Source organism: Dermacentor silvarum, chromosome 4 (assembly GCF_013339745.2).
Source record: "Dermacentor silvarum isolate Dsil-2018 chromosome 4, BIME_Dsil_1.4, whole genome shotgun sequence".
Classification (NCBI taxonomy): Eukaryota; Metazoa; Arthropoda; class Arachnida; order Ixodida; family Ixodidae; genus Dermacentor; species Dermacentor silvarum.
Window position 1 is genome coordinate 49,407,834 of NC_051157.2, and position 10,000 is coordinate 49,417,833.

Sequence of the window (10,000 nt, forward strand, 5' to 3'; positions counted from 1 at the left end):
TTATCATTAAGAGGACCATAGATAAAGAAAGAGACAGTCTAAGACATCCTAAGACATTTTATGCAAATCTTGGTTACAGTGAAACTACCGAAACTCACGTGATGTAGAAACTGTAGCGGCATCAACATCGTGTGAGCTCGTTTCCGTTTTTCTTTTGTGCGTGCGTTGATTAATTTTTTTATTGCGTGTTTGTATCGTAGAGTTATTAGGATATATTAACTCTATGATTCGTATGAATTTTTTGCCTACTTCGCGCATGGCGACCCAATTTAAAGAAAAAAGTCGAATCGACATCGACACATTGTCCAACAATATCCAACACAAGCCTAGACCAAGTCAATCGTCGGGGTTTGTTTACGCTGTTACCCTATGCTATCGCTTGTTCGATTTCATATGTTGCGGACGTTATGTTTCACATGAAGAAGGAGTTTTTGAAGTACTAATTGGAATTAATGGAGGCGCCTCAGTTTCCTTCTCTACAGCCGAGAATAGCCGATCAGCCTTGGTTCAACATTGACCGTCCTTGCGATGATGAATCCGAGTTAACCCAGCTAGAAAAAGAACACCAGAGCGCGGTACGTTTCGCAGTTTGCTAATCTTGATTTGTTCGATTGATGTTGTGCTACATGTATGGTGTGTATGTCATTTCAGCTCACCAGCATTGCGCAGAGGCACAGCGACCTTGTTCCGATCGGGAAAACTGCAGCAGAAGTAAGCTTCGCCGATTGTGGCACTCTAAATCACAAATTACGTGCTTGCTTCTCGAGACGATTATGGACATAGGAAGCAGGAAAATAGAATGATTTATTTCCTATGTCGCTGGCTTGTTTGCACATCGATGGTATTTTCTTTAAATATATGGCATCTTCTTTAAACCAATGCGTGATTAATCCCTACAGGAATTTACATTCACAATTCGCTAGTTAGTGCTTGTGCTAGATATCCGATGAGGCGCTGCGATAGGGCAGAATAGTGAACAGTTCACGCCTTGGCCGCGTTTAGCACCATTCGACGTCGTCTAATTTTGCAGGCGAACCCAACCGCTGCAGTCGTGAAGTGTTTGCGCGATAAAGCCGATTTTTTCAACTGCCTGCAAATGCAACTTGAAGTTGAAGACTGCTGTCCAAACTTGGCATTACGAACTTTCCAGTGTGGTTGTCAATTTCAGTTTATGCAGGTTAATTACGAAGAGATTCAGTTTTTTCGGCGACCCTGTGTGTACGACCCTGTGTACCTCACGGGTGTACGTCGCAAACTTTGCAAACGCAGACGAGCCAGCGAAGAATTCTTATTTCCATACATGTACGAAATATTTGGTGCCTTGGAAGTGCAGCTGACTTATATTCAATGTTAACCTTCACAGCAGAGAAATCAAGCGGCCGACGAAGTCCTTGTCGTAAGGATTTAGACACTTAGACTGTGAAATCTTGACGCTAAGTGTTTCTGTCCTAAGTTGTGTTCTCGAAAAGTTGCAGGATGAAGATGAAGAAGACGATGAAGATGACGACAATGAAGACGACGAAAGTGATAGCAATGAGGATGAAGACGATGAGCTGGACGCAGACGACATCAATTATGATCAAGACTCACCGGTAAGCATTAGTCTGGATGTCCTTTAGGCTAAGTGTGGACATAGAAGTTGTAAAAACAGAACCGAAAGTGTTAGAAACCAGTCAAAGGACAGTTTGAAAAAAGTGCACTGCGTGCATCATAAGATGTCTTTTGATGCATTAGCAAGGTTTGAAATGCCCTCTCGTAGAGGCTCAGACATTTTGCAGGACCTTGCTAAATTTGCCAGTCCCCAGCAGCTTTGTCGATTTTTCACAGCGTTGATTATTGTGCAGTCTTGTTGAGCGATCAACACATCACCAGTCATTAGGTTATGAAGTGCAGAAGACTGTGCGCATGCAAAGCTCTCTCACCTTCAGCTAGTCATCAGACCAGAAAGTAAAAAAAAAAATTTTTTTAAGAAAGCTAGGATACAAACCCACAAATTTTGGATGCTGAAGCTGGTGCTCTATCAGCTAATTGCCTAACATATACATGCAAAGCATGCATCCAGAAGAGCTAGCAGTGCACTTAAAGGGGCCCTGAACGACTTTTTATCGAAGTGGAAAAAGGCATTTGAAGTGAAAATAGGCTATTTCAGAAATGCTTTGCCACAAAAAGTACTTCAATGCGTTCAGCAGAAGTGGAGTTATTAACAATCAAACACGGCCTCTGCTGTGCTCCCATTCCTTCTTCAATTCCTTGCACTGCGAAGGCTACAGCGGTGTGGGGCGTGCCCATAACGCTTTACCTTCTAAATGTCACCGTGGTGTGCAGTTCAAATTTTATTTTGGATATTAACGTAGACTCCACGACTTCCGATTTTGGTGCCTATGACGCGCTAAACGTAAGCCAAACAGGGTTGTCCTCAGCGAGCCGCAGTGCGCTTAGCCAGTGGACTCATGGTCGCACCCCGTGGCAGCCACATTATCTAAGCTGCGTAGCCGACTGCAGCTATCATGCATGCACAATAGCAGCTGCGTATGGGAATCTGCTTTATGTTGAAATAAAGCATCCAGAAGAGAGTGAGGAGCAGACTTCTGTTTGGAAAGAGCGTTTGAGAGAAAAATGACTTTGCACTCCGCTTGCGAGCTCCATGCACCAAGCAAGACAGCAAAACTTGGCTGAGATGTTCACAGCAGCGTATGCTACCCGCGGACTATGTTATCTCACCAAGCCCGAGGGATAATGACCAAAGGAGGATCTAGTATGACTATTAACTGTACGAAAAGAATACTGATTACATCACAGTACATGTGTTAGGTACGTAAAAGAAATTAAATGCCTACATCACAAGGTGTGACCTGTGTGATAACTTTCACTTAGTACAAAGAAAGTGACATTGTCATTGACCTTAATGACTGTGTGGGTAGCAGACTTTGAACTGCAGCATGAAGAAAGATCCTTAATATAGGTGAAGTTTTGTGACTTTCAGCAGTATGGAAGGGAGTATAGCTCTTTGAGTTCTCTTGTATTAACACTGGCAGGTGCATGCATCTATGCGAAGATGTGCACATTTAACAAAATTTCTTTTGTTTGAGCAGTGTACAGTCAAATCCGGACATATCGAATCTGAAGAGGATCCCAAAAAGTTTGATATACTATAGGTAATTCTATGTATACAAGAAAAATTTCCTACAGAAATTTTCAAGGAGATTTTACACCTGTTCCATATACAGAATCATTCGTTATATGTAGGTTCAGCTGTATTTCATTTGCCACGTTTGGCAAATGGCATAGTGGAGAGTCCACCATCAAACAGCAAGAAAAAAGTGTGTCTATGAGAGAGTTGTGTCTTGAATAACAGTTGATGGTGATTAGTATGTTTCCTCATTATATCTTTCTTTATTTCTTTGCAGATGTTCCATTAGCTGCCATTACAAGTGATACGAAATTAGGAATAAATTGTCATATTTTCTTTACGCCTGAGCAATTCCATTATTCTTGGCTACAAAAGCCTCAGCTCTGCAGTTTATCACATCCATACAAAGTCCAGTGCCTAGATTCCTGAAGTCTCAGGAGGCAAGCAGGGTGTTCACAGTACTGGCACAGTCATTTAACCATGGCTTGAGCAGCGCCCATGTCTTGTTCCAAAGTCTCTCTTGGATGGAGCGGTCGTTGCACACGGAGAGAGGCTGAGCCAGTGCACATTCCTCCAGATAGCAGCCGCTGATGCCTTCAAGCTCGCTCGAAAGCGCTGCATGCAGTACAGTCTTAACACTCTCTTCCGGTGTCTGTTAATGAAACATCAGAGAAATAAGAAAGGTAAGATGTGCCCAACTGCAAAGTCTGATTATGTACAAATGACTGCGTGGCTAGTTTTTAATGTTTTTTACGATAAACATTTTCAGTTCGGTCACCACAGGGGGTCGCTTGCTAAAACCGCATGTAACGAAAACTTGTAATAATATTATCGCTTATATCTTTACAACTATAGTATCCACGTGCCTTACTTTGGTATTTTTGTGTAAAGAAAAGAAGCAATTGCATAAAAATCATGCATAGGTCGCGTGCACAGATGGCGTTGGTGTTGTGCCACACACGACAAAATCTGAGCTAAATTTAGCCTCGCTCAGTGTTCAGAGAGGCATAGCTTGGCAGTACATTTGTCGATATGAGCAGGAGTGGCCTCGTTTGAGAGCTCACTCAGCCATAGCAGATATAATCTGTCAAACTCAAACCCGTTCTCATCAGGAGTAAGGCTTACAAGTGTACAATTCGTTGCCGAAATTGGATGGCTGCTCAGCTATGGTGCGCCACATTTGACACATAGAGTCCAGAAATTGCGTGGAGACTCCGGCAGCACAACAAGGAGGCCAGTTCACGCTCACCACCTTTGACCATGGCAGGCCCACTACGAAAAGGGAGCGAGCATGATTGCAAGATTAGGCCATAGGACCTCCACTAGCTGTATCATAAGTTAAGCATGTAAGCTTTGTAAGGCGTGAATAAATGTCACTTGTGTATTTGGTTACGCCCCATTTCTGCACCCTAGTTTCCATACACCCTCGGCTGCTTGTGCAAGACGTTACACATATCCCACTGTGGCTTTGTCCCCGATACAGCCCACTCGATAATTATGCTTGCACGGTTTGTCACGCGGCATATGTTAACATTTTAAGTGCCGGCATAAAATCCGAAAATGCATTCATAAAATGACATTTCTTTTTATTGCACATCTGAATAGCACATTTTTTGCAGATTCGAAATATATATGACTTGAGGGTAGTAAATTCAGAACTTGTGTCTGTAAATACACAAACTTACAACGCGGAGGCACTGGCGGAAGGTTCTGCCTATCTAATTTTGTTCACGGTCACGCCGTTTTAAAACTGTCTTCATAGTTGGTGACATCGCATTCACTGGATGTGTCTATAGGACAGCAAACACTGCCATCACTGCCGATGCTTTTATGCAGAAGCAAATTGTCTTCGAAGCTTGATGGCCCAATTAAATTAAATCCACTTGACGAGTGTGGCAACACGCAACCGGCAGCCATTGTTTTTAAAATTTCTACTGGATGAAAGTAGACAAAGGGATTCCGTAGAGCCCTAGGCAAAACAGGAAGCTTGCCAAAATGGATTGGACGTCAAAATGGATTGGACGAGCCCGGCCCGTTAATGGCACTTAGAAAAAGTGCCAAAACACATGGATGAGACAAACTTGTTCTTGGCAATAATTGCGATAAATATTGTAACCAAGTAAGACTCGTCAACGGCACTTAAAGGGTTAAATAAATGTGTGCAATCCTTTTTCATGTTAAGAAGCTGCGTAAGCGGCCCGAGGAGCTTATAGTCCATAATGAACCATTCATAGCCTGGCAGCTGGTCTGTCGGTATCCCGGTACCTCTTAACACTTATTCTCTTGTGGCCTTTGTCCCTGGGCACTACAGCAGATGACAAGCATCAGCTGCAGACACAGGAGTAGAGCACTTCGGGCACTCTTTCAAGCGATGTACCATGCACGCACTGCCATCCCTCGTGAGACTTCGTGAGTGGGCTGGTGTTCACAATGGAACAACTTTGGATGCCATAAAGCATCACTGAATGGTCTCTTATTGCAAGCCCACTCCAGCCCTGACCAGGCACTTTCTAAACATGCCAATCATTGAAAGGGTCACTGAGTAAATAACTTTCGTGTACAATTTTTTATTTTTTTTCAAGTTTCAGTACTCGTACAAGCCATGTTTGCTGTCCCAAACAACTTACAAACTATGAAAGACGTCGTACTGCAGGACTCTGGATAAATCTTGAACAACGGAGGTTCCTTGAAGTGCGCAGAATGCTCAGTACACAAGCATTTCTTGCTACATATACATATGCTCCAGAGAACAGAACTTAAAATTAAACAAGTGAGAAGGGAGGGAGTAAGGACTTAGTTTTTCATGAGTTGATAAGCACTTTCGTCTGACAATGTGTTTTGCTGCATTACACACACAAAAAAAATAACAATGCTTACCTTGAAGACAAGGCCGGCAACTAGTGGGGCCCACCACACCCTCTGGTAAAGTTGAGTGTTCACAATTCCTGGGTGGACGCAGTTGACAGTCACAGGAATAACCTTGGCTTGCAAACGCTTTGCAAGCGATTTTGTGAACAGCACCTGTGCCAACTTTGACTGAGTGTAACCGTGGTAACAGGAGTACCTCTTTCTGTCACAGGAAAGCAGAGGATAGGAGTGTAACACAGCCACACAGTGACAATTTGTATATTATTCACTCATTCATGCAGGCTTAAAGAGCCACTAAAATTTGTTTTACAGTAGCAGCTGTGTACCAGCACAGAATGAACATACAGCTGCAAGAATTTTTTGAAATGGTACTGTAATAGCAAAGTTATGCGGGTTTGATGAATAACTAAGCAGCCATTGTGATTTCTCGCTCGTTTTTGGTACCCTCCCCACAGGTGCTCTTTTATTCTCACCAACGGCATGCAGTGCAGAAAAAGCTACAGGTCCCTTCAACACACCAGAAGAAAATTTCCTCCACTGTCTGACCCTAATTGCCCTCTGCACAACGTTGACTAAATGAAACCTTCTTGGAAGTATCAGTTATGCACAACTGGCGATCCCCTCTTTCTTCTCAAAACACACAATCAGCTCTCATCATTATGGTGCTATTAGCCCTTGTCAACCAACTAACTGACAGCGTTTAGCTTAGTGACGTTGCACGCAGAATTTTGCTGGCGTCACGACTTGCGAAGGAGGGAACCGAAATGCCTAGAGAGGAGCACAGGATTGTTTTTTTTTTTTTAATTTGTAGCTTCTCCACAATCCTTAGCACTGCCACGTTCACCAAAGGTGATGATCACATGATGGATGTGTTCATTTAAAACGTGTCCAAAGTGTTGAAGGTGGTTTAGGGGCATTTTAAGGCAAAGCATAGAGGCATTACCTAATCAAGGAGTACAGGAGGCATATGTGAATATCTTCGGAAATATCTACAAACATTTCACAGCTACCTTGATTCTCCACAGGAGAACCAAGGTAGCTGTTCGCCTGGCAAGGGAACGAGAATTCAGGATTGCCAATCAGCCTCTAGAGTCTGTACAAGAGTATGTTTATCTAGTTCAATTACTCACAGTTTATTACTCATAATTTCTGCAATTGATCATGAGAAGGAAATTTACAGAAGAATAAAAAAAAGGGTTGGAGTGCATACAGCAGGCATTATCAAATCCTGACTGGGAGCTTACCCACTGTTATTGGAAAGAAAAGTGTACAATCGTTGCATTCTACTGGTGCTAACATACGAGGCAGAAGCTTAAGTTAACAAAGAAGCTCGAGAACAAGTTAAGGACTGCACAGCAATGGAACGATAAATGTTAGGTGTAATGTTAAGAGACAGGAAGAGAGTAGTGTGGATCTGAGAGCAAACAGGGATAGCCGATATTCTAGTTGACATGAAGAGAAAGAAATGGAGCTGGGCAGGCCATGTGATGCGTAGAGTAGATAACTGGTGGACAATTAGAGTTACAGAATGGGTGCCAAGGGAAGGGAAGCACAGTCGAGGATGGCAGAAAACTAGGGGGGTGATGAAATTAGAAAATTTGCAGGTGCTAGTTGGAACCAGCTAGTGCAAGACAGGGGCAATTAGAGATCACAGGGAGAGGCCTTCGTCCTGCAGTAGACATAAATATAGACTGATGATGATGATGATGAAGGTAAAGCTCTAGAGAAGAGAATTCATCGAAAGTATACAGACCAACTTCCATATTAATGAGCCCCAAATAGTCAAGACTGAGCCAAAACCTTCCACTATGCCATATCTCATAGCCAACCAAGCTGCTTGGGGATGTTAAACGCCATCAGTCAATGGGCCAACAGCATCATCAGTAGTGGATTCTTAGTAATAAATTGTTGCCGAGAATGCACAGAATGTGACACTTAAAAGCTACAGAGCGCCTTTTAGTTCTTCGGAAATCTGCCTTACAGTATTAAGACAACAAAGTGCAGTTACTTTTAGTTCTATGATTGTCCTCATGTATATATAGTTTCCTCCCAAAATGAAGCCACCCATAAATTAGTTTTTTTAACTGTAAGCAGTGAAAACTAAACGGCTAGTAAAAAAAACAGCGCACATTAACAGTGTCATAATACAGATAGGCTCCTGCGCTGTCACACAGAGTTAGCACATGTATGGCCACCTTACCAGCTATTTGTTGTTATATAGAGTGCAATTATGTCCATATGAGTAGTAGGTCTTTCTTGTGACTTGCTTAGTCTTCTCTTTATCTTTGCTATAGATATTTTATAATGATAATATTCTCTTTTATTCACATTCATTAATGCTGTTTCTGCACTTGCAAGGAGTACTGATCACAGAAGTTTTGTTGGATTTAATGTGTTATCTGTTCTCTCCGCACAATATCTGTTTGTGATATGCACCAAGCTGATGTAAAGAAACTGTGTTGCTGCATTGTGCATTGCAGCTTGAGCCTCTGCTATATAGCAGCTACCACTGTAATAAAGTAGCAAACAATACATACTTAAAAGCTAGTAATAGTATTGGTAAAGTATAGTGTGCACTGGGTACACCAGCATGCTTTACAGACTACAGCTTAAGTATGCTTGATCATACATCACTGTCAAGCAGCTAAGAAATTCCTTATTACCACCATTAAGCTTACAAATTAAATACATGACATAAAAAGTGCATCTGATGAAGACAAAACACAAAATAATTCCTGAACCTAGATATCTGTGCATGCAAAATGACAGCAACTGTAGAAGTTAATATAATTCCACACATTACAGTGTCACCCCTGGCCCATAATGCAGTCTTAATGTATAACTGTATTACTTACACTGACATGTAATGATAAACAACGATTGCACACTCATTAACAAATATGAGCATAGGTTTTGAAGAGCAAGATTTGCAAGCGTAAACTATACTTGATAACACTTTAGGGTAGAGTTTCATTGCTTATCTGCTCTCTCCACTGTTGCTTCCTGGGCTACGTTTAAGGAAAGAGTAGTTTTTGTCCTTGGAAGTAAATGTACTGCTCAGCTGACTGAACAACTAGCAACACTTGCCTCACTGCAGCCTTAGAGCCACAGGGCTTCCTTTGTGTGATGGTGACAATCAAGAGTACATCACAACCTTATGGAACATGCTTCACATTAAATGCAGTCTTAAACTGATTTGACTAACAAACTAACAAGGCAATACGGTTAGCTGCTCGCTGCTGAGCTAGTCAGTGTGTTATTCATTACACAAACAAAATTATTGCAAAGGCACATTCATCAGGAAATGACAGCTACATGCTTGTGCTGTCTCCACTTTCAACTGCATGCCCTTCGCTAACTGTCTTTAGGGGATATGGCATCTCATATATATTTTAACTTCCAATGATGTCTGTGCTGCCCTGCAACAGTGCAGATATCTTTCGCTTCACATGTTGCACATATTGGCAAGTGAATATAAGCACGATCAGGTGCACAGTAAACCAGCCCTATTGTTCACTAGGTGTTTAAATCATGGCATAAAAGTTGTGCAATCTCAGTGAGTTATTGTGGATGGCTGCATTGAATCAATAAGCGGCTAACATAACGTTTGGGTAGGTTCGAAGCAGGGTGAGAGGAAAATAATGGGCCGAACCTATGAAAGAGCATACAGTGGCCAGTGTCTAGAGTGTTAATTCCTCTGACACTATGGCTGCAAAGTTATGTGTGTTCACCAATGACCCCATCACCCAATTTTGTCACTGTTAAACTCTATACACAATGCTCACCTGCTGTGGAGGTCGTCCAAGTTTATGCGGGCAGCTTTATGTGCACACGAAGACACATTAACAATCCTTGCTGTTGGTCCTTTGTTACCAGCAGCAATCAGCAGAGGCAGCAGCAAGGCAGTCAGTAGGCAGTGGCCAAGGTAGTTAATGCTCATGTGTGACTCAAACCCATCTTCTGTTTCCTGGTACGGCATCAGCATCACACCAGCTTGACAAA

General features: G+C 42.3%; 3 protein-coding genes across 6 annotated transcripts in view; 1 reads left to right on the forward strand and 2 right to left on the reverse strand.

Moving 5' to 3' along the window:
- LOC119449983 (anaphase-promoting complex subunit 15B-like) overlaps positions 1–3,470 on the forward strand; it is a 28,761-nt gene extending 25,291 nt beyond the window's left edge. The window contains exons 1-4 of one of the 4 annotated variants that reach the window (XM_037713308.2): positions 325–575; positions 652–711; positions 1,476–1,592; positions 3,408–3,470. In XM_037713308.2, the coding sequence (XP_037569236.1) occupies positions 453–575; positions 652–711; positions 1,476–1,592; positions 3,408–3,419 (312 nt within the window). In that variant the 5' untranslated portion in view covers positions 325–452 and the 3' untranslated portion in view covers positions 3,420–3,470. Of the gene's footprint in view, positions 1–324; positions 576–651; positions 712–1,469; positions 1,593–3,407 lie in introns of those variants that run through there. The other 3 variants (XM_037713307.2, XM_049665563.1, XM_049665564.1) reach the window with 3 other exon arrangements.
- Positions 1–10,000, reverse strand: part of LOC119449981 (dehydrogenase/reductase SDR family member on chromosome X homolog) — a 34,455-nt gene that overhangs the window by 23,091 nt on the left and 1,364 nt on the right. The gene's annotated exons all lie outside the window — the stretch shown is intronic.
- The window catches only part of LOC119449979 (dehydrogenase/reductase SDR family member on chromosome X homolog), a 7,369-nt gene continuing 742 nt past the window's right edge, over positions 3,374–10,000 (reverse strand). The window contains exons 5-7 of the mRNA XM_037713303.2: positions 9,784–9,991; positions 6,008–6,200; positions 3,374–3,782 (exon numbers count right to left, since the gene is read on the reverse strand). Of these exons, the coding sequence (XP_037569231.1) occupies positions 3,564–3,782; positions 6,008–6,200; positions 9,784–9,991 (620 nt within the window). The 3' untranslated portion in view covers positions 3,374–3,563. The remainder of the gene's footprint in view (positions 3,783–6,007; positions 6,201–9,783; positions 9,992–10,000) is intronic.